Source organism: Syngnathus floridae, unplaced genomic scaffold (genome assembly GCF_059516105.1).
Source record: "Syngnathus floridae isolate MCC-2025c unplaced genomic scaffold, RoL_Sflo_1.0 HiC_scaffold_47, whole genome shotgun sequence".
Classification (NCBI taxonomy): domain Eukaryota; kingdom Metazoa; phylum Chordata; class Actinopteri; order Syngnathiformes; family Syngnathidae; genus Syngnathus; species Syngnathus floridae.
In genome coordinates this window covers 77,532-105,410 of record NW_028284076.1, presented here as the reverse complement: position 1 = coordinate 105,410, position 27,879 = coordinate 77,532, and the positions used below count along the sequence as shown (strand labels likewise).

At 45.4% G+C, this 27,879-nt stretch overlaps 1 protein-coding gene and 1 long non-coding RNA gene across 4 annotated transcripts; both read left to right on the top strand.

Annotated features, from left to right (window-relative positions):
• Window positions 1-18,668: 18,668 nt before the first annotated feature.
• Window positions 18,669-25,960, top strand: LOC148378381 (janus kinase and microtubule-interacting protein 3-like). Of its 3 annotated transcripts, XM_088367928.1 has the most exons (4): window positions 18,669-18,742; window positions 19,210-19,386; window positions 25,447-25,509; window positions 25,596-25,960. In XM_088367928.1, exons 2-4 carry the CDS (start codon window positions 19,261-19,263, stop codon window positions 25,719-25,721), a joined length of 315 nt encoding a protein of 104 aa, XP_088224054.1. In that variant the 5' UTR covers window positions 18,669-18,742; window positions 19,210-19,260; the 3' UTR covers window positions 25,722-25,960. The 3 variants fall into 3 exon arrangements, 1 of the variants encoding a protein (XP_088224054.1); XR_015855918.1 differs by lacking the exons at window positions 25,447-25,509; window positions 25,596-25,960 and adding an exon at window positions 22,157-22,328; XR_015855917.1 differs by lacking the exons at window positions 25,447-25,509; window positions 25,596-25,960 and adding an exon at window positions 19,469-20,081.
• LOC148378382 (uncharacterized) lies at window positions 24,461-25,319 on the top strand. Its single transcript, XR_015855919.1, has 3 exons — window positions 24,461-24,527; window positions 24,664-24,768; window positions 24,913-25,319. It is a non-coding gene; the product is annotated as an uncharacterized LOC148378382 (long non-coding RNA).
• Window positions 25,961-27,879: the final 1,919 nt, after the last annotated feature.

Below are 27,879 nucleotides of genomic sequence, written 5' to 3'. Positions count from 1 at the left end.
GATATGTTCTGCAAGCAGAAGGGCTACCTGGATGAAGAGTTGGACTTCAGGAAGTGTTCCATGGACCAGGCTCATAAGGTAAGCCGCCCTCAAATCTCCCGCCGGACCACTGATGGACGAGGATTGCGGCCCAGAGGATCCTGGAGCTGGAGGCCATGTTGTACGAGGCGCTACCGCAGCGGGACTGCCCCGCCACGGACGGCGAAAAAGCCAGCCACGCTGGCGTGAATGACGTGCTGACGGCGGATCAGAGAGAAGAGCTTAGGAGCGCCGTGGACCAATGGAAGCGAGCCCTGATGTGCGAGTTGAGGGAGCGCGACGCTTGCATCCTCCAAGAGAGAATGGATCTGCTGCACAGCGCGCAACAGGTAAGGGCCCAAAGCCAGCCCGGCACTTACTTGCACGCTTACTGGCTTTTGAATGCCACTTTCCATTTGTCCGTCCTAGAGGAACAAAGAGCTGAAAGAATTCATCGAAGCTCAGAAGAGACAAATCAAACAATTGGAGGAGAAGTTTCTGTTTCTCTTTCTATTCTTCTCCTTGGCCTTCATTCTGTGGCCCTAACACCAGCTGGTGAGTGAGCTCCAGCGGCACCGCACTCGACACCTCCGATACACTGCCAGCCGGTCTCAGACGTTGGCAGACGCTCCGATGCCAACGTATACCCCCCGCCACGGTGACAGAGGCACCGCGTCACACCGGCGCTCATCCAATCAGAAGGCAGGAAAAGCAAATTCACATGCAGGGCACTTTTGAACCAGAAGAGAGCGCCACAAAAAACGGTTGTTGCCCCAAACGCGCACTAAAAAGGGTCAGAATAACAAGAGTCCCACTGGCCAGCCGGGGCCACCCGTCCAGCTGTTTCTTCAGGGGGGAAAAAAATTGGAGTCACCGGTGAGTACATTTTGCATTTAGCTCTGCTTTTCTGCTTCTGTCTTCAAGTGTGTGGCATCCTGCGATCAAAGAGTCAGCCAACCCCAAAGCGGTTGACCTCAACGTCCCACCACCATGCCTACCAGAGCAGGTGACGTGATGCTTTGGACATCCTTCCGTCTCAGATGCCCAAAAGTACTCTTTGCCACATCTGCGGCAATACGGTGTCTTTTCAAAGGTGCAAATAAATCCAGCGTGGGCGGAACACGCACGTCTTCGGTTTTTCCCGCTTTGTTTGTGTGACAGCTGTTGTGAAAATTTTATACAAATAAAGTTGTATAGTACAGGTTTGGCCAAGCCGCAACTCCCGAACCGCATGCGGCTCTTTTATGTTCATATCAACATTTGTGTGTGTGTGTGTGTGTGTGGGGGGGGGGTTGTGCGTGTTGGCTTCACTTGAGTTCAATTTGGTATTTTGGTCAAAAGCGCATGTGGTGAAATTCCACAAAGTAGGATGGGCAAACACATTTCTTTAAACTATGAGTGTCAATTGGGCTCTCGAAATGGCAGGGAAAAGATGCACAGCAAAACGAAAATACGTAGATGAACACAGGACGTTTTAATCAGAGTGGGAAAGTTTCTATTTTTTGTTGAACGTGATGGCAAACCATTCTGCCTGATATGTCAGACCTCAGCGCATTTCAAAGATTCAAATCTTCAGCGCCATGCACTTCAGCTCACTCCATGCTAACATTGATCAGGCGTCGAACCCGCATCATCATGCTTAAGAGGTGGCCATGCTAACCAGTGCGCCATTATGTCAACGCATAATAACTAAGTCTACTGGTCAAAACAGCGGTTACTATATGACGTCGCTACGTCGTGGTCACGTGACGCAGACAAGACGTCAATGGACGTGGGCAGAGTTAACTTGTTTAAAAGGGAGTAGGCAGAAGAAATATTTAATTTATTTAAATCTATTTTGAGTGCACACCATTATGCCAATGCATAACAACTGTAAATCTACTAAACAAAACAGCGGTTGCTATATGACATCTGCCACGTCGTGGTCACGTGACATACGTGACGTCGATGGGCGTAACTTTCGCCGGAATTCAAATCCGCGGGGAGAGTTAACTTGTTTAAAAGAGAGTGGGCAGAAGAATTATTTAATTTATTTAAATCTATTTGGTGTGTGCGCCATTATGTCAATGCATAACAACTGTAAGTCTACTAAACAAAACAGCGGTTGCTATTTGACGTCTGCCACGTCGTGGTCACGTGACGCGGACGTGACGTCGACGCCTACTTTACATCCCACCGATCACAGGACTCCTCGGCTGCATAACCGTGCCCCCTTCCCAACCAATCGGATTTGCTATACGCGAAAACGACGCCAATGGAAAGAGCTTCCGCCCAAATTTAAATCCGTGGGCGTGGCTCGCAGCAGGAAGTAGGAAAATGGCGGCGATGTTGACAAAGACACAGCGGATGGTAACATACGACTAACAAGAGAAATATTTTTATTTTCTGCTTGCAACTGGACCGTCCAGAGCGTACACGGTAAGTACAACTCATCGTTTTTAAAAAGAAGTACTTTTGTTGCCCTGAAAAGCGAGTGAGCGTGGCGTTTGTGGGGGACGTCGAATTTCGACGATTCTTTCTGGTCAACGGTTGTAAATGATTGTGTTGATTAAAAAAGAAAACTTGATGTAACTCTACTTTTAACTGCCGTTTCAGATAGATTTGGAATTGCATCACATCCAATTTTGCCTAGAGCGTACACGGTAAGTAACACTCGTTGTGTTTAAGGAGATTTACGTTTGTAATAGCAGAAGTGTAGCCGCGTTGCGTTGTACGTGTGAATGTTGGTCCGGACGAAATGTTAATGTTTAATTTCATTCCTTTAGGTTCCACGGTGTTTGTTGGCTGCAAGTTTTCCACTGCAAGAAGAGGCTCATATCATTGACCAGGAGCGAGCTACAATGGTGAGTAGCCATAACATTTATGTTAAACACTTCCTATTTCATGTCTAACAGTACTTGATTTAACAAATAACCATAAATAAATACAGTGTGGGCACTGAAGTTAACATATGTGATTATACTGCCTAATCTGTCACCGAGTAGATTGTTGCAAAGTAATATAAGATCCAAAGTTGTAATTCAGAATAGTTTTCAAAAGAAGGCCATTAGAATTATATACAAGTCTGATTACCCCGAACAAGCTATTAATTAAATCACAAATTCTTCAATTCAAAGATTTGGTAGATTATCAGACAAATAATGTCTAACAGTAATTGATTTAACACATCACGATAAGTAGATTGAGTGTGGGCACTCTCAAGTTAACCTATGTGATTATACTGCCTAATCTGTTACAGAGTATGTTGTTGCCAAGTAATGTAGAATAGATCCAAAGTAGTAATCCAGAATAGTTTTGAAGAGGCCATTAGAATGATAAACAAATCTGATTACCTTGAACATAATAACAAGCTAAGTGTTTAATATGTCCTATGAAGTCAAAATTGGGCACCATCATGTGGTGAAATTTGGAATTGCATCACATCCAATTTTGCCTGGGAACAAACAGATTACATAAATCTTAGTTTTGAATAAGCCACTCCTTCTCAAACAAGTAAACTCTGCCCATTTTGCGCAGTAGATGTTCTGTTAATATCTAGTATTTATACAAAGTCATAATTTAAATTGCTTTCAACCTTCATTCATCGGTTCAACCAACATTACTCGCTCTTCTTACCAACTTGTATTGATTTAACTAAGCGTTTAATACTTCCTATCAGGTCTCAAATCGAGATTTGGCAAAATACAATTTCAGCAAATCCAATTTTGCCAGGGAACAAAAATAGATTAAATAAACTAAATAAGTCCTCTTCCCATTAAATAAATCAGAAAAGTCTGTCTTGTAACCAGTCCTCTTCAAACAAGTAAAGTCTGCCCATTTTGTGCCGTAGATTTTGTGTCTATGCCTAGTATTTAAACAAAATCATAATTTAAACGACTTCTTTCCTTCATTCACTTTGGAAATTTGGAATTGCAGCAAATCGAATTTTGGCAGGGAACAAAAATAGATCAATTAAACTAAATAAGTCTTCTTCCCATTAAATAAATTAAAAAAGTCTGTCATGTAACCAGTCCTTTTCAAACAAGTAAAGTCTGCCCATTTTGTGCCGTCGATTTTGTGTTAATGCCTAGTATTTATACAAAATCATAATTTAAAGGACTTCATTCCTTCATTCACTTTGGAAATTTGGAATTGCAGCACATCAAATTTTGCCTGGGAAGAAAAGTAGATTAAATAAATTTAATAAGTCTTACTACTTCCCATTAAATAAATTAAATACGTCTTACTTGTTCCCACTCCTTTTCAAAACAGTAGTTTAAAACGAGGGCCCTTCACTCAATCTTTAACCTCAACCCCGCACGTTGTGTTGTATCTGTGAATGTTGGTTGTGGCCAAATGATAGTTTTCTTTCATTCGTTTAGGTTCCAAGAAAACTTGATGTAACTCTACTTTTAACTGCCGTTTCAGATAAGCGGGTATTACGTCGCAGTCAAATGCCGCGGATATGACGTAATTGCCCGAACCTCCGCCAAAATTCAAATCTGTTGGCGCGATGGCCGTGAGCCACTGAGCAGCGACGATTATCAACAGAAATATCTTTATTTTCTGCTTGCAACTGGACCGTCTAGAGCGTACACGGTAAGTAACACTCATTGTGTTTAAGGAGATTTACGTTTGTAATAGCAGAAGTGTAGCCGCGTTGCGTTGTACGTGTGAAAATTGGTCGAGGCGAAATGTTAATGTTTAATTTCATTCCTTTAGGTTCCACGGTGTTTGTTGGCTGCAAGTTTTCCACTGCAAGAAGAGGCTCGTATCATTGACCAGGAGCGAGCTACAATGGTGAGTAGCCATAACATTTATGTTAAACACTTCCTATTTCATGTCTAACAGTACTTGATTTAACAAATAACCATAAATAAATACAGTGTGGGCACTGAAGTTAACATATGTGATTATACTGCCTAATCTGTCACGGAGTAGATTGTTGCAAAGTAATATAAGATCCAAAGTTGTAATTCAGAATAGTTTTCAAAAGAAGGCCATTAGAATTATATACAAGTCTGATTACCCTGAACAAGCTATTAATTAAATCACAAATTCTTCAATTCAAAGATTTGGTAGATTATCAGACAAATAATGTCTAACAGTAATTGATTTAACACATCACGATAAGTAGATTGAGTGTGGGCACTCTCAAGTTAACATATGTGATTATACTGCCTAATCTGTTACAGAGTATGTTGTTGCCAAGTAATGTAGAATAGATCCAAAGTAGTAATCCAGAATAGTTTTGAAGAGGCCATTAGAATGATAAACAAATCTGATTACCTTGAACATAATAACAAGCTAAGTGTTTAATATGTCCTATGAAGTCAAAATTGGGCACCACCATGTGGTGAAATTTGGAATTGCATCACATCCAATTTTGCCTGGGAACAAACAGATTACATAAATCTTAGTTTTGAATAAGCCACTCCTTCTCAAACAAGTAAACTCTGCCCATTTTGCGCAGTAGATGTTCTGTTAATATCTAGTATTTATACAAAGTCATAATTTAAATTGCTTTCAACCTTCATTCATCGGTTCAACCAACATTACTCGCTCTTATTACCAACTTGTATTGATTTAACTAAGCGTTTAATACTTCCTATCAGGTCTCAAATCGAGATTTGGCAAAATACAATTTCAGCAAATCCAATTTTGCCAGGGAACAAAAATAGATTAAATAAACTAAATAAGTCCTCTTCCCATTAAATAAATCAGAAAAGTCTGTCTTGTAACCAGTCCTCTTCAAACAAGTAAAGTCTGCCCATTTTGTGCCGTAGATTTTGTGTCTATGCCTAGTATTTAAACAAAATCATAATTTAAACGACTTCTTTCCTTCATTCACTTTGGAAATTTGGAATTGCAGCAAATCGAATTTTGGCAGGGAACAAAAATAGATCAATTAAACTAAATAAGTCTTCTTCCCATTAAATAAATTAAAAAAGTCTGTCTTGTAACCAGTCCTTTTCAAACAAGTAAAGTCTGCCCATTTTGTGCCGTCGATTTTGTGTTAATGCCTAGTATTTATACAAAATCATAATTTAAAGGACTTCATTCCTTCATTCACTTTGGAAATTTGGAATTGCAGCACATCAAATTTTGCCTGGGAAGAAAAGTAGATTAAATAAATTTAATAAGTCTTACTACTTCCCATTAAATAAATTAAATACGTCTTACTTGTTCCCACTCCTTTTCAAAACAGTAGTTTAAAACGAGGGCCCTTCACTCAATCTTTAACCCCAACCCCGCACGTTGTGTTGTATCTGTGAATGTTGGTTGTGGCCAAATGATAGTTTTCTTTCATTCGTTTAGGTTCCAAGAAAACTTGATGTAACTCTACTTTTAACTGCCGTTTCAGATAAGCGGGTATTACGTCGCAGTCATGTGCCGTGGATATGACGTAATTGCCCGAACCTCCGCCAAAATTCAAATCTGTTGGCGCGATGGCCGTGAGCCACTGAGCAGCGACGATTATCAACAGAAATATCTTTATTTTCTGCTTGCAACTGGACCGTCTAGAGCGTACACGGTAAGTAACACTCATTGTGTTTAAGGAGATTTACGTTTGTAATAGCAGAAGTGTAGCCGCGTTGCGTTGTACGTGTGAAAATTGGTCGAGGCGAAATGTTAATGTTTAATTTCATTCCTTTAGGTTCCACGGTGTTTGTTGGCTGCAAGTTTTCCACTGCAAGAAGAGGCTCGTATCATTGACCAGGAGCGAGCTACAATGGTGAGTAGCCATAACATTTATGTTAAACACTTCCTATTTCATGTCTAACAGTACTTGATTTAACAAATAACCATAAATAAATACAGTGTGGGCACTGAAGTTAACATATGTGATTATACTGCCTAATCTGTCACGGAGTAGATTGTTGCAAAGTAATATAAGATCCAAAGTTGTAATTCAGAATAGTTTTCAAAAGAAGGCCATTAGAATTATATACAAGTCTGATTACCCTGAACAAGCTATTAATTAAATCAAATATTCTTCAATTCAAAGATTTGGTAGATTATCAGACAAATAATGTCTAACAGTAATTGATTTAACACATCACGATAAGTAGATTGAGTGTGGGCACTCTCAAGTTAACATATGTGATTATACTGCCTAATCTGTTACAGAGTATGTTGTTGCCAAGTAATGTAGAATAGATCCAAAGTAGTAATCCAGAATAGTTTTGAAGAGGCCATTAGAATGATAAACAAATCTGATTACCTTGAACATAATAACAAGCTAAGTGTTTAATATGTCCTATGAAGTCAAAATTGGGCACCATCATGTGGTGAAATTTGGAATTGCATCACATCCAATTTTGCCTGGGAACAAACAGATTACATAAATCTTAGTTTTGAATAAGCCACTCCTTCTCAAACAAGTAAACTCTGCCCATTTTGCGCAGTAGATGTTCTGTTAATATCTAGTATTTATACAAAGTCATAATTTAAATTGCTTTCAACCTTCATTCATCGGTTCAACCAACATTACTCGCTCTTATTACCAACTTGTATTGATTTAACTAAGCGTTTAATACTTCCTATCAGGTCTCAAATCGAGATTTGGCAAAATACAATTTCAGCAAATCCAATTTTGCCAGGGAACAAAAATAGATTAAATAAACTAAATAAGTCCTCTTCCCATTAAATAAATCAGAAAAGTCTGTCTTGTAACCAGTCCTCTTCAAACAAGTAAAGTCTGCCCATTTTGTGCCGTAGATTTTGTGTCTATGCCTAGTATTTAAACAAAATCATAATTTAAACGACTTCTTTCCTTCATTCACTTTGGAAATTTGGAATTGCAGCAAATCGAATTTTGGCAGGGAACAAAAATAGATCAATTAAACTAAATAAGTCTTCTTCCCATTAAATAAATTAAAAAAGTCTGTCTTGTAACCAGTCCTTTTCAAACAAGTAAAGTCTGCCCATTTTGTGCCGTCGATTTTGTGTTAATGCCTAGTATTTATACAAAATCATAATTTAAAGGACTTCATTCCTTCATTCACTTTGGAAATTTGGAATTGCAGCACATCAAATTTTGCCTGGGAAGAAAAGTAGATTAAATAAATTTAATAAGTCTTACTACTTCCCATTAAATAAATTAAATACGTCTTACTTGTTCCCACTCCTTTTCAAAACAGTAGTTTAAAACGAGGGCCCTTCACTCAATCTTTAACCCCAACCCCGCACGTTGTGTTGTATCTGTGAATGTTGGTTGTGGCCAAATGATAGTTTTCTTTCATTCGTTTAGGTTCCAAGAAAACTTGATGTAACTCTACTTTTAACTGCCGTTTCAGATAAGCGGGTATTACGTCGCAGTCATGTGCCGTGGATATGACGTAATTGCCCGAACCTCCGCCAAAATTCAAATCTGTTGGCGCGATGGCCGTGAGCCACTGAGCAGCGACGATTATCAACAGAAATATCTTTATTTTCTGCTTGCAACTGGACCGTCTAGAGCGTACACGGTAAGTAACACTCATTGTGTTTAAGGAGATTTACGTTTGTAATAGCAGAAGTGTAGCCGCGTTGCGTTGTACGTGTGAAAATTGGTCGAGGCGAAATGTTAATGTTTAATTTCATTCCTTTAGGTTCCACGGTGTTTGTTGGCTGCAAGTTTTCCACTGCAAGAAGAGGCTCGTATCATTGACCAGGAGCGAGCTACAATGGTGAGTAGCCATAACATTTATGTTAAACACTTCCTATTTCATGTCTAACAGTACTTGATTTAACAAATAACCATAAATAAATACAGTGTGGGCACTGAAGTTAACATATGTGATTATACTGCCTAATCTGTCACGGAGTAGATTGTTGCAAAGTAATATAAGATCCAAAGTTGTAATTCAGAATAGTTTTCAAAAGAAGGCCATTAGAATTATATACAAGTCTGATTACCCTGAACAAGCTATTAATTAAATCAAATATTCTTCAATTCAAAGATTTGGTAGATTATCAGACAAATAATGTCTAACAGTAATTGATTTAACACATCACGATAAGTAGATTGAGTGTGGGCACTCTCAAGTTAACATATGTGATTATACTGCCTAATCTGTTACAGAGTATGTTGTTGCCAAGTAATGTAGAATAGATCCAAAGTAGTAATCCAGAATAGTTTTGAAGAGGCCATTAGAATGATAAACAAATCTGATTACCTTGAACATAATAACAAGCTAAGTGTTTAATATGTCCTATGAAGTCAAAATTGGGCACCATCATGTGGTGAAATTTGGAATTGCATCACATCCAATTTTGCCTGGGAACAAACAGATTACATAAATCTTAGTTTTGAATAAGCCACTCCTTCTCAAACAAGTAAACTCTGCCCATTTTGCGCAGTAGATGTTCTGTTAATATCTAGTATTTATACAAAGTCATAATTTAAATTGCTTTCAACCTTCATTCATCGGTTCAACCAACATTACTCGCTCTTATTACCAACTTGTATTGATTTAACTAAGCGTTTAATACTTCCTATCAGGTCTCAAATCGAGATTTGGCAAAATACAATTTCAGCAAATCCAATTTTGCCAGGGAACAAAAATAGATTAAATAAACTAAATAAGTCCTCTTCCCATTAAATAAATCAGAAAAGTCTGTCTTGTAACCAGTCCTCTTCAAACAAGTAAAGTCTGCCCATTTTGTGCCGTAGATTTTGTGTCTATGCCTAGTATTTAAACAAAATCATAATTTAAACGACTTCTTTCCTTCATTCACTTTGGAAATTTGGAATTGCAGCAAATCGAATTTTGGCAGGGAACAAAAATAGATCAATTAAACTAAATAAGTCTTCTTCCCATTAAATAAATTAAAAAAGTCTGTCTTGTAACCAGTCCTTTTCAAACAAGTAAAGTCTGCCCATTTTGTGCCGTCGATTTTGTGTTAATGCCTAGTATTTATACAAAATCATAATTTAAAGGACTTCATTCCTTCATTCACTTTGGAAATTTGGAATTGCAGCACATCAAATTTTGCCTGGGAAGAAAAGTAGATTAAATAAATTTAATAAGTCTTACTACTTCCCATTAAATAAATTAAATACGTCTTACTTGTTCCCACTCCTTTTCAAAACAGTAGTTTAAAACGAGGGCCCTTCACTCAATCTTTAACCCCAACCCCGCACGTTGTGTTGTATCTGTGAATGTTGGTTGTGGCCAAATGATAGTTTTCTTTCATTCGTTTAGGTTCCAAGAAAACTTGATGTAACTCTACTTTTAACTGCCGTTTCAGATAAGCGGGTATTACGTCGCAGTCATGTGCCGTGGATATGACGTAATTGCCCGAACCTCCGCCAAAATTCAAATCTGTTGGCGCGATGGCCGTGAGCCACTGAGCAGCGACGATTATCAACAGAAATATCTTTATTTTCTGCTTGCAACTGGACCGTCTAGAGCGTACACGGTAAGTAACACTCATTGTGTTTAAGGAGATTTACGTTTGTAATAGCAGAAGTGTAGCCGCGTTGCGTTGTACGTGTGAAAATTGGTCGAGGCGAAATGTTAATGTTTAATTTCATTCCTTTAGGTTCCACGGTGTTTGTTGGCTGCAAGTTTTCCACTGCAAGAAGAGGCTCGTATCATTGACCAGGAGCGAGCTACAATGGTGAGTAGCCATAACATTTATGTTAAACACTTCCTATTTCATGTCTAACAGTACTTGATTTAACAAATAACCATAAATAAATACAGTGTGGGCACTGAAGTTAACATATGTGATTATACTGCCTAATCTGTCACGGAGTAGATTGTTGCAAAGTAATATAAGATCCAAAGTTGTAATTCAGAATAGTTTTCAAAAGAAGGCCATTAGAATTATATACAAGTCTGATTACCCTTAACATAACAACAAGCTATTAATTAAATCACAAATTCTTCAATTCAAAGATTTGGTAGATTATCAGACAAATAATGTCTAACAGTAATTGATTTAACACATCACGATAAGTAGATTGAGTGTGGGCACTCTCAAGTTAACAGATATGATTATACTGCCTAATCTGTTACAGAGTATGTTGTTGCCAAGTAATGTAGAATAGATCCAAAGTAGTAATCCAGAATAGTTTTGAAGAGGCCATTAGAATAATAAACAAATCTGATTACCTTGAACATAATAACAAGCTAAGTGTTTAATATGTCCTATGAAGTCAAAATTGGGCACCATCATGTGGTGAAATTTGGAATTGCATCACATCCAATTTTGCCTGGGAACAAACAGATTAAATAAATCTTAGTTTTGAATAAGCCACTCCTTCTCAAACAAGTAAACTCTGCCCATTTCGCGCAGTAGATGTTCTGTTAATATCTAGTATTTATACAAAGTCATAATTTAAATTGCTTTCAACCTTCATTCATCGGTTCAACCAACATTACTCGCTCTTATTACCAACTTGTATTGATTTAACTAAGCGTTTAATACTTCCTATCAGGTCTCAAGGCAAGATTTGGCAAAATACAATTTCAGCAAATCCAATTTTGCCAGGGAACAAAAATAGATTAAATAAACTAAATAAGTCTTCTTCCCATTAAATAAATCAGAAAAGTCTGTCTTGTAACCAGTCCTCTTCAAACAAGTAAAGTCTGCCCATTTTGTGCCGTAGATTTTGTGTCTATGCCTAGTATTTAAACAAAATCATAATTTAAACGACTTCTTTCCTTCATTCACTTTGGAAATTTGGAATTGCAGCAAATCGAATTTTGCCAGGGAACAAAAATAGATCAATTAAACTAAATAAGTCTTCTTCCCATTAAATAAATTAAAAAAGTCTGTCTTGTAACCAGTCCTTTTCAAACAAGTAAAGTCTGCCCATTTTGTGCCGTCGATTTTGTGTTAATGCCTAGTATTTATACAAAATCATAATTTAAAGGACTTCATTCCTTCATTCACTTTGGAAATTTGGAATTGCAGCACATCAAATTTTGCCTGGGAAGAAAAGTAGATTAAATAAATTTAATAAGTCTTACTACTTCCCATTAAATAAATTAAATACGTCTTACTTGTTCCCACTCCTTTACAAAAAAGTAGTTTAAAACGAGGTCCCTTCACTCAACCTTTAACCCTATTTATTCACCTTCTAGGCTAAGTGTTAAAGGCAAAGTGTTAAAGGCTAAGTGTTAAAGGCTAAGTGTTAGAGGCTAAGTGCCAGAGGCTAGGCGCCAGAGGCGAGTTTTTGTGGGCTGAAGTTTTAGTGGGGTTAGTGTGAATACAATCCAAAAGAATACAACAGAATACAATACAATAGAATATAATACATAGATTAAATTCAATAGCTCTTACTACTTCCCATTAAATAAATTAAATACGTCTTACTTGTTCCCAATCCTTTTCAAAAAAGTAGTTTAAAACGAGGGCCCTTCACTCAACCTTTAACCTCAACCCCGCACGTCACATTGTGTTGTATCTGTGAATGTTGGTTGTGGCCAAATGATAGTTTTCTTTCATTCGTTTAGGTTCCACGGTGTTTGTTGGCTATGTTTTCCACTGTCAGAAGGATGAAAATACAAAGTACAACGCTTGGACGTGGGCGAAGACGTCACCGGTGAGTCCTTCCTTCCTATTTATTTACCTTCTAGATGCTAGAGGCTAAGTGTTAGAGGCTAAGTGTTAGAGGCTAAGTGTTAAACACAATACGAACAACACAACGATACTGCACTGAACAACACGATACCGCACTGAGAAACACGATACCGCACTGAACAACACGATACCGCACTGAACAACACCATGCCGCACTGAACACCATGCCACACTGAACAACACCATCCCGCACTGAACAACACCATGCCGCACTAAACAACACCATGCCGCACTGAACAACACCATGCCTCACTGAACGACACCATGCCGCACTGAAAGACACCATGCCGCACTGAACGACACCATGCCGCACTGAAAGACACCATCCCGCACTGAACACCATGCCGCACTGAACAACACCATCCTGCACTGAACAACACCATCCCGCACTGAACAACACCATGCCGCACTGAACAACATTATGCCGCACTGAACATTATGCCGCACTGAACAACACCATGCCGCACTGAACAACACCATGCCGCACTGAACAACATTATGCCGCACTGAACAACACCATGCCGCACTGAACAACACCATGCCGCACTGAACAACACCATGCCGCACTGAACAACATTATGCCGCACTGAACAACACCATGCCGCACTGAACAACACCATCCTGCACTGAACAACACCATTCCGCATTGAACACCATGCCGCACTGAACAACACCATCCCGCACTGAACAACACCATCCCGCACTGAACAACACCATGCCGCACTGAACAACATTATAACGCACTGAACAACACCATCCCGCACTGAACAACACCATGCCGCACTAAACAACATTATGCCGCACTGAACAACATTATGCCGAAATGAACAACACCATGCCGCACTGAACAACACCATGCCGCACTGAACAACACCATCCTGCACTGAACAACACCATCCCGCACTGAACAACACCATGCCGCACTGAACAACACCATGCCGCACTGAACAACACCATGCCGCAATGAACAACACCATCCCGCACTGAACAACATTATGCCGCACTGAACAACATTATGCCGCACTGAACAACACCATGCCGCACTGAACAACACCATGCCGCACTGAACAACACCATCCTGCACTGAACAACACCATCCCGCACTGAACAACACCATGCCGCACTGAACAACATTATGGCGCACTGAACAACATTATGCCGCACTGAACAACACCATGCCGCACTGAACAACACCATGCCGCACTGAACAACACCATGCCGCAATGAACAACACCATCCCGCACTGAACAACACCATGCCGCACTGAGCAACACCATGCCGCACTGAACAACACCATCCTGCACTGAACAACACCATGCCGCACTGAACAACACCATTCCGCACTGAACAACACCATGCCGCACTGAACAACATTACGCTGCACTGAACAACACCATGCCGCACTGAACAACACCATGCCGCACTGAACAACACCATGCCGCATTGAACAACACCATGCCGCATTGAACAACACCATGCCGCACTGAACAACACCATCCTGCACTGAACAACACCATGCCGCATTGAACAACACCATCCTGCACTGAACAACACCATCCCGCACTGAACAACACCATCCCGCATTGAACAACACCATCCTGCACTGAACAACACCATGCCGCACTGAACAACACCATGCCGCACTGAACAACACCATTCCGCACTGAACAACACCATGCCGCACTGAACAACACCATCCTGCACTGAACAACACCATCCCGCACTGAACAACACCATGCCGCATTGAACAACACCATCCTGCACTGAACAACACCATCCTGCACTGAACAACACCATGCCGTACTGAACAACACCATGCCGCACTGAACAACACCATGCCGCACTGAACAACACCATGCCGCACTGAACAACATTATGCCGCACTGAACAACATTATGTCGCACTGAACAACACCATGCCGCACTGAACAACACCATGCCGCACTGAACAACATTATGCCGCACTGAAAAACACCATGCCGCACTGAACAACACCATCCCGCACTGAACAACACCATGCCGCATTGAACAACACCATGCCGCACTGAACAACACCATGCTGCACTGAACAACATTATGCTGCACTGAACAACACGATCCTGCATTGAACAACACCATGCCGCACTGAACAACACCATCCTGCACTGAACAACACCATCCTGCACTGAACAACACCACCCCGCACTGAACAACACGATCCCGCATTGAACACCATCCCGCACTGAACAACACCATGCCGCACTGAACAACACCATTCCGCACTGAACAACACCATGCCGCACTGAACAACACCATGCCGCACTGAACAACACCATGCCGCACTGAACAACACCATGCCGCACTGAACAACATTATGCCGCACTGAACAACACCATGCCGCACTGAACAACACCATCCCGCACTGAACAACACCATGCCGCATTGAACAACACCATGCCGCACTGAACAACACCATCCTGCACTGAACAACACCATCCCGCACTAAACAACACCATGCCGCACTGAACAACATTATGGCGCACTGGACAACATTATGCCGCACTGAACAACACCATGCCGCACTGAACAACACCATGCCGCACTGAACAACACCATGCCGCACTGAACAACACCATGCCGCACTGAACAACATTATGCCGCACTGAACAACACCATGCCGCACTGAACAACACCATGCCGCACTGAACAACACGATCCCGCATTGAACAACACCATCCTGCACTGAACAACACCATGCCGCACTGAACAACACCATGCCGCACTGAACAACACCATTCCGCACTGAACAACACCATGCCGCACTGAACGACACCATCCTGCACTGAACAACACCATCCCGCACTGAACAACACCATGCCGCATTAAACAACACCATGCCGCACTGAACAACACCATCCTGCACTGAACAACACCATGCCGCACTGAACAACACCATGCCGCACTGAACAACACCATGCCGCACTGAACAACATTATGCCGCACTGAACAACATTATGCCGCACTGAACAACATTATGTCGCACTGAACAACACCATGCCGCACTGAACAACACCATGCTGCACTGAACAACATTATGCCGCACTGAACAACACCATCCCGCATTGAACAACACCATCCCGCAGTGAACAACACCATGCCGCATTGAACAACACCATGCCGCACTGAACAACACCATGCTGCACTGAACAACATTATGCTGCACTGAACAACACGATCCTGCATTGAACAACACCATGCCGCACTGAACAACACCATCCTGCACTGAACAACACCATGCCGCACTGAACAACACCATGCCGCACTGAACAACATTATGCCGCACTGAACAACACCATGCCGCACTGAACAACACCATCCCGCACTGAACAACACCATGCCGCATTGAACAACACCATGCCGCACTGAACAACACCATGCTGCACTGAACAACATTATGCTGCACTGAACAACACGATCCTGCATTGAACAACACCATGCCGCACTGAACAACACCATCCTGCACTGAACAACACCATCCTGCACTGAACAACACCACCCCGCACTGAACAACACGATCCCGCATTGAACAACACCATCCCGCACTGAACAACACCATGCCGCACTGAACAACACCATTCCGCACTGAACAACACCATGCCGCACTGAACAACACCATGCCGCACTGAACAACACCATGCCGCACTGAACAACACCATGCCGCACTGAACAACATTATGCCGCACTGAACAACACCATGCCGCACTGAACAACACCATCCCGCACTGAACAACACCATGCCGCATTGAACAACACCATGCCGCACTGAACAACACCATCCTGCACTGAACAACACCATCCCGCACTGAACAACACCATGCCGCACTGAACAACATTATGGCGCACTGGACAACATTATGCCGCACTGAACAACACCATGCTGCACTGAACAACACCATGCCGCACTGAACAACACCATGCCGCACTGAACAACACCATGCCGCACTGAACAACATTATGCCGCACTGAACAACACCATGCCGCACTGAACAACACCATGCCGCACTGAACAACACGATCCCGCATTGAACAACACCATCCTGCACTGAACAACACCATGCCGCACTGAACAACACCATGCCGCACTGAACAACACCATTCCGCACTGAACAACACCATGCCGCACTGAACAACACCATCCTGCACTGAAGAACACCATCCCGCACTGAACAACACCATGCCGCATTGAACAACACCATGCCGCACTGAACAACACCATCCTGCACTGAACAACACCATGCCGCACTGAACAACACCATGCCGCACTGAACAACACCATGCCGCACTGAACAACATTATGCCGCACTGAACAACATTATGCCGCACTAAACAACATTATGTCGCACTGAACAACACCATGCCGCACTGAACAACACCATGCTGCACTGAACAACATTATGCCGCACTGAACAACACGATCCCGCATTGAACAACACCATCCCGCAGTGAACAACACCATGCCGCAGTGAACAACACCATGCCGCATTGAACAACACCATGCCGCACTGAACAACACCATGCTGCACTGAACAACATTATGCTGCACTGAACAACACCATGCCGCACTGAACAACACCATGCCGCACTGAACAACACCATCCTGCACTGAACAACACCTTTCCACACTGAACAACACCATGCCGCACTGAACAACACCATGCCGCACTGAACAACACCATGCCGCACTGAACAACACCATGCCGCACTGAACAACACCATGCCGCAATGAACAACACCATCCCGCAATGAACAACACCATGCCGCATTGAACAACACCATGCCGCACTGAACAACACCATCCCGCACTGAACAACACCACCCCGCACTGAACAACACGATCCCGCATTGAACAACACCATCCCGGACTGAACAACACCATGCCGCACTGAACAACACCATTCCGCACTGAACAACACCATGCCGCACTGAACAACACCATGCCGCACTGAACAACACCATGCCGCACTGAACAACACCATGCCGCACTGAACAACACCATGCCGCACTGAACAACACCATGCCGCACTGAACAACACCATGCCGCACTGAACAACACCATCCCGCACTGAACAACACCATGCCGCATTGAACAACACCGTGCCGCACTGAACAACACCATCCTGCACTGAACAACACCATGCCGCACTGAACAACACCATGCCGCACTGAACAACATTATGCCGCACTGAACAACATTATGCCGCACTGAACAACACCATGCCGCACTGAACAACACCATGCCGCACTGAACAACACCATGCCGCACTGAACAACACGACGTCGCACTGAACAACACGACGCCGCACAGAACAACACGACGCCGCACAGAATAACACAATACCGCACAGAACAACACAATACCGCACAAACAGTTTTAGATAATATTACGTCGCAGTCATGTGACGCGGACATGACGTCAATAGGCGGAACTCACGGCAAAATTATAATCCGTGGGCGTGGCTTGCAACAGGAAGTAGGAAAGCGGCAGTTCTGGCAAACAAGACACAGCTGTTAGTAACACGATGACTAACAAGGCAAATATTTTTGTTTTCAGCTTGCAACTTGACCGTCTAGAGCGTACAAGGTAATTACAACTGTTTTTTTTTAGCCCTGAAAAGCAAGGGATTGTGGCGTTTGGGAGGAATGTCGAACTCGGCGTCTGCTTCAAGCCACAGACGCCAAATTTCGACGATTATTTCGACTGGTCAACGGTTGTAAATTATTGCGTTGACTAAAAACTTTATTTAACTCTACTCTTAACTTTGCCGTTTCAGATATGCGGGTATTACACCGCGGAAATGACGTCAATAGGCTGAACTCTCGCCAAAATCCAAATCTGTGGGCGCAATGGCCTTGAGCGAGACACCGGATACAAACACGACGATTATCAACAGAAATATCTTTATTTTCCGCTTGCAAGTGGACCGTCTAGAGCGTACACGGTAAGTACAACTCATTGTGTTTAAAAAGATTTACGTTTGTGTAGTTTGCGTTGCGTTGTATCTGTGAATGTTGGTTGAGGCTAAATGTTAATGTTTAATTTCATTCCTTTAGGTTCCACGGTGTTTGTTGGCTGTATGTTTTCCACTGCAAGAAGAGGCTCGTATCATTGACCAGCAGGAGCTACAATGGTGAGTACCCCTTTCGTCTTCCATTTATGTTAAACACTTCCTATTTCATGTCTAACAGTACTCGATTTAACAAATAACCATAAATAAATACAGTGTGGGCAGTCACGTTAACATATGTGATTATCCTGCCTAATATGTTTATCACAAATATGTCACTAATCACTAATATGTTTATTTGTTTATCACAACACCTTTGGACCTTCAGCAATCGATTATTTACCTTCATCTACATAGAGACAGAACGATGGTGTCTTAAACATCTCATTCATTTCACCAAATAACTTCACGCAGGTGGATAACGGCCGTCTCGGTCACGCTATGTTGCGTGATGCAGTTTTGAAGAACCAAATGCATTTATTCAATGAATAAGTCAAGCTAGTTCTATGTTTATGATGTTGTAAGTTACGGTACCGATTGAAGTTGAGTTCGAAGCCAGTGGAAAACAGCGCTGCGTTTGTGCTCTCCAGGTACAAATGTTGTGATCTCTGACTGACGACCGGGCGAGACTCGAGTAAGAGATGTCCAAACGAGCTCCGGCAGGGCGGGCCAAGGCGGAGCGAACGGACGCCCTTCAGGCCGCCAATGACGAGCTGAGAACCAAACTGATGGACGTCCAGTTAGAACTTCAGCAGGAGAAGAACAAGGTGAAAACCTCAACAGACAGACACTGCCTGCCTCCCTGCCTGCCTCCCTGCTTGCCTCCCTGCCTGCCTCCCTCCCTCCCAGTTTTCCCGATGTAGATTAGACATGCGTGTGCCATGACTGTGTCAGCCTACATCAACAAATGCACCGAGGACGTCAGCACCACTAAGAATATCATCACCCGGGGCAACCAACGACCCTGGATGACTGAGGAGGTACGTCAAACGCTACGAGCGCGGAACTCTGCCTTCAAGTCTGGCGACAAGGAGACACTGAGGACAGCGAGAGCCAACTTGAACCGTGCCATCAGGATAGCGAAGCGAGACCGCAGTCGAAAATTTCAGGATCGTTTCCACGACGTCAAAAACATCAGGAGTATGTGGCAAGGCATACGGGCGATTACAGACTACAACTCACCCTCCCCCCCCCGGTGGGTGTAGTTGATGCTGACTTTCTAAATGGTCTAAATAACTTCTTTGGGAGGTTCGAGGCACTAAACGGCACTCCAGCAGTTAAAACTGTCCCCCATCAGGAAGAGGAGGTACTCTGCCTTGACTCCGCCGATGTGTTGAAGACCCTGAGGAGAGTCAACCCCTGTAAGGCCCCTGGCCCCGACAACATTCCTGGGCGTGTGTTCAGGGAATGTGCAAGTCATCTGGCTGGGGTCATCACAGACATTTTTAACACCTCGCTGGGCCAAGCCACAGTGCCGGCGTGCTTTAAGACTGCCTCCATCATTCCGGTGCCGAAGAAACCTCAAATCACCTCATTTAATGATTACCGGCCTGTTGCACTGACTCCGGTTATGATGAAGTGCTTCGAAAGGCTGCTTAAAGGTCACATCGTTTCCAGACTCCCCCTATTATTTGACCCGTTCCAGTTTGCCGACCGGCAAAACCGCTCCACTCAGGACGCCATCTCCTCCGTTCTTCACCTGAGCCTGGCTCACCTGGAGGAGAAGAACACCCATGTGCGGAGGCTGTTCCTGGACTTCAGCTCAGCGTTTAACACCATCATCCCACAGCATCTGGTAGGAAAATTGGAACACCTGGGCTTCAACACCCCCCTTCGCAACTGGCTGCTAGACTTCCTCACCAACAGACCTCAGTCAGTCCGGGTCGGACAGAACACCTCTGATGTCATCACCCTCAGCACAGGCTCCCTTCAGGGCTGCGTCCTGAGCCCCCTGCTGTGCACCCTGATGACACACGACTGCGTCCTCAGGTTCACCACCAATCACATCGTGAAGTCAGCAGACGACACAACGGTGGTGGGGCTCATCAGAGACAACAACGACCTGGACTACAGAGAGGAGGTGGAGCAGCTGGTGGGCTGGTGCAGAGAAAACAGCCTGATCCTGAATGAGGAGAAGATGAAGGAGATCATCGTCGACTTCAGGAAAAAACAGCCTCACCACGCTCCACTGATCATCAACAGCTCAGCTGTGGAGGTGGTCAGCACCACCAAATTCCTGGGGGTCCACATCACAGAAGACCTCACCTGGACTATGAACACTACGGCACTGGTCAAGAGGGCACAGAAGCGCTTGTACTTCCTGCGGAGGATGAGGAGAGCCCACCTGCCCCCACCCATCATGAGGACGTTCTACAGGAGCACCATAGAGAGCATTCTGACAAGCTGTCTCTCTGTGTGGTGTGGAGGCTGCACCGCCTCCGATTGGAAGAACGTGAGGAGAGTGGTGAGGACAGCAGAGAGGATCATAGGGGCTCCTCTTCCCTCCATTCAGGACATTTCATCTCAGCGCTGCATGTCCCGTGCCCGTAACATCATCAATGACCCATCACACCCCCACCATGGACTGTTCTCCCTGCTGCCCTCTGGGAAGAGGTTTGCAGCATCCGCTGCAGGTCCACCAGGTTCTGCAACAGCTTTTTCCCTGCTGTCATCAGACTGTTGAACACTAGAACTGTTGAGCTCTAAACTGAACTCTGCATCACACATTCACAGAACTGTACTTTATGACACTACGGACCTCTATCTTGCACTATCTCGCACTACCAACTTTACTGAACTTGTATAAACCCTTTAAATAGAAGTTTAATACATGGTTTAGCATTCCTCTGCACACTCTTGAATACTGTTTTGCCTACTTGCACTATTGCATAATTATCACTGCTGCACTTTATACTTATTTTTAATATATATATATATATATATATATATAGTATATATGTATATATATATATTTTCATAGGATATGTTACTTCTATTCAACTGCAATATCACTACTTTGTTGTAAGACGTATGCAACGGAATTTCGTTTTGTATGCACCATGTGCAGACAAGATGACAATAAAGTTTGTCTAAGTCTAAGTCATGTCAGGTCAGCTGTCTGGAGAGAGAGAGAAGTCAGGACCTGCGGGCGGAGCACCACCGTGCCACCGCCGCCATGACGGAACTCAAAAGCAAACTCCATGAGGAGAAGCAGAAAGAGTTAGCCATTACCAGGGAGACATTACTGCGGCAGCATGAAATGGAGCTGATGAGAGTGATCAAAATCAAAGATGGAGAGATCCAGCGACTGAATGCCTTGGTCCTCAGCCTGAGGGACGGCTCCATGGACAAGGTGATCCGCTCTATCCGTGTCTGACTATCCGCACGCCACGTCGGGCTTCGATGCGGCCGCTACCGTATTGTGTAGCTTGTCCCCAGTAAGCGTCGCGGCGCTCCGTTGCGGTCTCAACGGCCCGGTGTGGCGCAATGTCTGCTCAGGTGAGGAGGGGGGGCGCTTTGCTGGCGGAGGTGGAGGAGACGCGGCGGTGTCGGGAGACCGAGCGGTGTCGCCTCCACCAGGAGCGCGGAAGAAGCCCTGGCAGCGGCCCAGCAGGCCTGGCAGTCCCGAGCGGCCGAGCTCCGATCGGCTCATCACCAGCATCGGGAGGAGCTGAGCCGAACCAAGAGAGACTGCGAGAGGGAGATCCGCCGACTGGTAGGACTGATCAGATGCGCGGTGCGTGGCTATGTTCCCAATTTCGTTGTATACCTGCAGTGCAATGACACCTAAGGCATTCTATTCTATTCTATTTCACAAGAAGAAAATGTCCGGTTGCTCGCTTCGCTTTTGTCACAGCAAAGGTGTTCTAGTCGATTCAAGAAAAAAATTGGCCGGTTGCTCTCTTTGTTTTTGTCACAATTCTGGCAAATGAGTTTGCCCGCCTGCCTGAGCGCTCCCCGTTTGTACATCCAGACGGATGAGATCAAGCTGAAAGACAGAGCGGTTAGTGTTTTGGATGAAGCCCTGGGGCCGGCCACGTCCACCGCCTTCAGCTGCAGACTCAGGCTGCCGAGCAGCAGATCGCTGCCCTGAGGGATTCCCAAAGGGCGGGCCTAAACTACCCTGGAAGTGGGGTCAACGCCGCTACTAGCAATCCTCTTCATTGCGTAAGCCACCTCATCACACACTTGCAGTACGCATGACTTAGTTCGTTGCTGGAGGAAGGTAGCACAAAAACAGTTTTGAACTTTGAACGAGTGCTTGTGTGTGTGTGTTGCGGGGCGTTTTCAGTCTCAGGAGGATCGGGACACGCGACGGTTTCATCTGAAAATCGCTGAGCTCAGCGCAGTCATCAGGAAACTGGAGGATCGAAACGCCCTGCTTTCTGAAGAGCGCAATGAACTGGTAATTTATTGACGGCACGCTTGAAGGTTTGCGCTACGTTTGATGCGCGCCATCCAGCGAGGCACCCATTGCGCTTGCTTATTAGTTGAGCGGCGCAGCGAGTCGGTTGCCTGGTAGATGTCTTTTATTGGGAGCCAAAGCCACGATTCCGTTCAAACCGATGCAAAAGGAATGGATACGTTCTGGCCCGCGTGTTGTGCGTCTTTCACATCCCGCACTTCATGCTTGCAGCTAAAGCGACTGAGAGAAACAGAAAGCCAGTTTCTGCCACTCCTGTACAAAAACAAACGCCTGAGCAGGAAGAATGAAGAACTCTCGCTGGTGCTGTGTCGCCTTGAAAACAAAGTGCGCTTTGTCACCCAGGAGAACGAGGAGATGGCAAGCTTGGTAAGTCGACGCGGACAACGGCGGCGTGCCAACAGAGTCCACTGCATTTGTGTTCCACAGAGAAGGCCTAGTTCGCTCAATGACCTGGACCGCGGTTGCGGCCAGCAGGACGGTGAAATGGAGTTCCTTCAAGTTGTGGAGCAGCGGCACATCATCGACGACTTGTCCAAGGTCTTCAGGCAGGCGACTCGGTGCACGTACGGCAGCGCCGCGCTCGCTCGCTGTCGCCAGGAAACCTTTTCCGTCCAAAGCTTGGCCGGCGGCCGCCATCCAAAAAATTGGCCCCTTAAATTCCGACCTTTCAAGCAGGAGCATTGTGCGCACGCGTTTGAACACGCTTTAGACTTGTTTTGCCGTTTTCAGCAGCTCAAAGCTCCCGTTTTGTCAGCGCCTTTGCCACTCGCTGTGCGCTGAAAACGACGGACTTGCCCGGCTGCTCAGCCCGTCAACCATGAGCCGCGAGCGCGACGTCATTGTCCGTAGGCAGCTAGTGGCAAAATGCACCCTGTTAGAGTTGCGCTCGCTCCAACTTATTTTGCAAGAACCACACGGGAGACAAGTAAGTTCTTTTGGACACCTGCAGGTGGAGAGTCCATCCGTTGTACGAATGAAGTCTGACTCTCGGCTCCTGCACGAGCATTTTAATTAAGAGAAACAGGGTGGGTGTAAGAGTGGATTGAATAGAGGAAGCCCTTGACCTCTAGTCAAAACATAGCAAGGGGTGTTTTACGACTTTGTGTAGGAAGGGATAAGCGATAGGGATAAATAAGGGATAAATAATATTATTTATTACAGGTCGCAGTCAAAGTCAAAGCAACACAATGATACGATAAAGATAATCTGGAAAACCCTGACACACCCTGTAGTTGTCACTTTTGGAAAAGACGAGCGTCCCTCCAATCATCGCCGGTGACGTGTTTTTCAGGCTCTGGAGACAGGAGCTCATGTCAGAAATGTCATTGTGAGTCGCGTTTGTTTCTGCGCCGGAGCCGTTCGTTCCCTTTGCATCCAAAGAATCTCAAAGGCGGATTATTTGTGTCGACAGGAGAGAGATTTGCTGCTACGATACCGACGTCGAGAATCTCTGAGGAGGAACAAAGCGTGAGGTCCTGCAAGGTGAGTCTGTTTGTTTGCGGCTGCTTGGTGTTGCGCAAGATGAAATGGCCTTTTTCTCGCTATCGTTCCTCTCGTCGATTCATCGTGAGGTGTCGCTTCAGTTTGTTCAGAGAGATGTTTGCTTCCGCGCCCGCAGGTCATCGAAACATTTTACGGCTACGACGAAGACGTGTTGGTGGACTCGGACGGATCGTCCTTGTCTTTTCACACCGACAGAACCCCCGACACGGAACCCGAAGAGGTAGCCCGCCATTTCTGCCAGCGTATTGACACCAAACATTCCTCTTCAGCCTGGAATCGGACTCGTCTTTGCGTCGCGGGTGCTTTGTCGCCGGTCTGACTGATTCTGGTACTAGTGCTGTGTTGCATTGGTGTGTGCATGAAGAGGCGGAGCTTCGCTACCGCCAGCTGACGCAAGAATATCAAGCGCTGCAACGAGCCTACGCTCTGCTAGCCCAGACCAGCGAAAGGGGACTACGACGCCGAGAAGGAGATCAAGGTGGCGCCCCTTCCCGCAACCCCCGGCCGGGTCGCAGCCTCCCCGTTCTCACCCAGCCTCGGGTGTTCTCTGGTCTGAAAGGAGGAGGAGGAGCCTCCCTCCTCCTCCTTTCAGACCAGAGAAAAGCTGATGGTAGAAATGGGTCACTATCAAAGCAGAGTAGCAGATCTGGAGTCAGCGCTGAAGCAACAAGGACAGGTAAGCTCATCAATGAGCACACCTTTTTCTCAGACAAAATAGCTACATTCTTCAGTCACTCATCCGTCTGGCATTACTGGACCAACCCCCCCCCCCCCCCCCCCCCCGAACGTGGCTGGGAAAATGCGGAGAAAAGCAAATGTCATTTTCCAGTCAACCAAAGAATTTGTGGATGAAAATGACACAACATTCCAAAGCTGTCCACGCGTTTGTCTCTTCTAGAATGTCAAGTGGGTGGAGGAGAAGCAGCTGCTGCGTCAGAGCAATCAGCAGTTGGCCGAAAAGGTGACGGAAAGAAAGGCGCTGGGCGGAGTCGCTTGGCGTCACACCTGTCGGGAAGCCCCGCAGATGAGGTCTGACTGTCTTTTCAGGTCAGGCGGATGGAGGCGGAAGAAGCGCGTCTGAAAGAGCACATCCAGGATATCCGAGACCAAAACGAACTGCTTGAGTTCCGCATCCTGGAGCTGGAGGTGGGAAGACTCGCACAAGCGTGTTGAGGCCAGAGATGTGACGGACGGACGGACGGACGGACGGACGGACGGATGCATGCCTCTGCCTTTCAGGAGAGGGAGTGGCGCTCCCCCGTCTTGAAGTTTCTGCAAGTCCGTTTCCCAGACGGCCTCAGCCCTTTGCAGATCTACTGCGAGGCCGAGGGCGTGAGCGTACGTAAGGCGTCCCTCGCAACCCTAACCTTAACCCGAGGTCCCAGAACACCTTACATTGCTCCTTGCGCCTTTCCCCCGGACATCGTCATCAGTGATCTGATGAAGAAGCTGGACATCCTGGGCTATAACGCCGTAAGTGTATGTCGAACTCCTTATGTTCGCACTCCACGAGACTCGGCGGCTCAAATGTGACTTTTGGAAGGCTTTGCGCTGAAAGAAGCTTGTTGACGCTGTGCCTTTGGGCTCTTGCAGAATCTCACCAACGAGGAGCAGGTGGTCGTGATTCACGCCAGGACCCTTCTCACCCTAGCCGAGAAGGTAACGCGCACGTCCACGCACGCTCTCGCATTCTGCTTATGTGACAGCAGCCTTTCCTCAGTGGTTAGAATACATCAAAGTGACCAAGTCAGCACTTCAACAGAAGATGTTGGACATTGAAAGTGAGAAGGTAGACAGACACGCGACATCAGCCAAGGGGAACTCCGGCAATGTGCCCCAACAATTCTGACCTTGAGCTGTGCTAGGATATGTTCTGCAAGCAGAAGGGCTACCTGGATGAAGAGTTGGACTTCAGGAAGTGTTCCATGGACCAGGCTCATAAGGTAAGCCGCCCTCAAATCTCCCGCCGGACCACTGATGGACGAGGATTGCGGCCCAGAGGATCCTGGAGCTGGAGGCCATGTTGTACGAGGCGCTACCGCAGCGGGACTGCCCCGCCACGGACGGCGAAAAAGCCAGCCACGCTGGCGTGAATGACGTGCTGACGGCGGATCAGAGAGAAGAGCTTAGGAGCGCCGTGGACCAATGGAAGCGAGCCCTGATGTGCGAGTTGAGGGAGCGCGACGCTTGCATCCTCCAAGAGAGAATGGATCTGCTGCACAGCGCGCAACAGGTAAGGGCCCAAAGCCAGCCCGGCACTTACTTGCACGCTTACTGGCTTTTGAATGCCACTTTCCATTTGTCCGTCCTAGAGGAACAAAGAGCTGAAAGAATTCATCGAAGCTCAGAAGAGACAAATCAAACAATTGGAGGAGAAGTTTCTGTTTCTCTTTCTATTCTTCTCCTTGGCCTTCATTCTGTGGCCCTAACACCAGCTGGTGAGTGAGCTCCAGCGGCACCGCACTCGACACCTCCGATACACTGCCAGCCGGTCTCAGACGTTGGCAGACGCTCCGATGCCAACGTATACCCCCCGCCACGGTGACAGAGGCACCGCGTCACACCGGCGCTCATCCAATCAGAAGGCAGGAAAAGCAAATTCACATGCAGGGCACTTTTGAACCAGAAGAGAGCGCCACAAAAAACGGTTGTTGCCCCAAACGCGCACTAAAAAGGGTCAGAATAACAAGAGTCCCACTGGCCAGCCGGGGCCACCCGTCCAGCTGTTTCTTCAGGGGGGAAAAAAATTGGAGTCACCGGTGAGTACATTTTGCATTTAGCTCTGCTTTTCTGCTTCTGTCTTCAAGTGTGTGGCATCCTGCGATCAAAGAGTCAGCCAACCCCAAAGCGGTTGACCTCAACGTCCCACCACCATGCCTACCAGAGCAGGTGACGTGATGCTTTGGACATCCTTCCGTCTCAGATGCCCAAAAGTACTCTTTGCCACATCTGCGGCAATACGGTGTCTTTTCAAAGGTGCAAATAAATCCAGCGTGGGCGGAACACGCACGTCTTCGGTTTTTCCCGCTTTGTTTGTGTGACAGCTGTTGTGAAAATTTTATACAAATAAAGTTGTATAGTACAGGTTTGGCCAAGCCGCAACTCCCGAACCGCATGCGGCTCTTTTATGTTCATATCAACATTTGTGTGTGTGTGTGTGTGTGTGTGGGGGGGGGGGGGGGGGTTGTGCGTGTTGGCTTCACTTGAGTTCAATTTGGTATTTTGGTCAAAAGCGCATGTGGTGAAATTCCACAAAGTAGGATGGGCAAACACATTTCTTTAAACTATGAGTGTCAATTGGGCTCTCGAAATGGCAGGGAAAAGATGCACA

What these genes read in the sequence shown, in the direction of transcription:
- LOC148378381 (XM_088367928.1), top strand. Translation starts at nt 19,261, where the DNA reads ATGTCCAAACGAGCTCCGGCAGGGCGGGCCAAGGCGGAGCGAACGGAC. An exon ending in TTCAGCAGGAGAAGAACAAG is followed by an intron (nt 19,387 to 25,446) that starts GTGAAAACCTCA and finishes TGTCTCTTCTAG; the next exon opens with AATGTCAAGTGGGTGGAGGA. An exon ending in ATCAGCAGTTGGCCGAAAAG is followed by an intron (nt 25,510 to 25,595) that starts GTGACGGAAAGA and finishes CTGTCTTTTCAG; the next exon opens with GTCAGGCGGATGGAGGCGGA.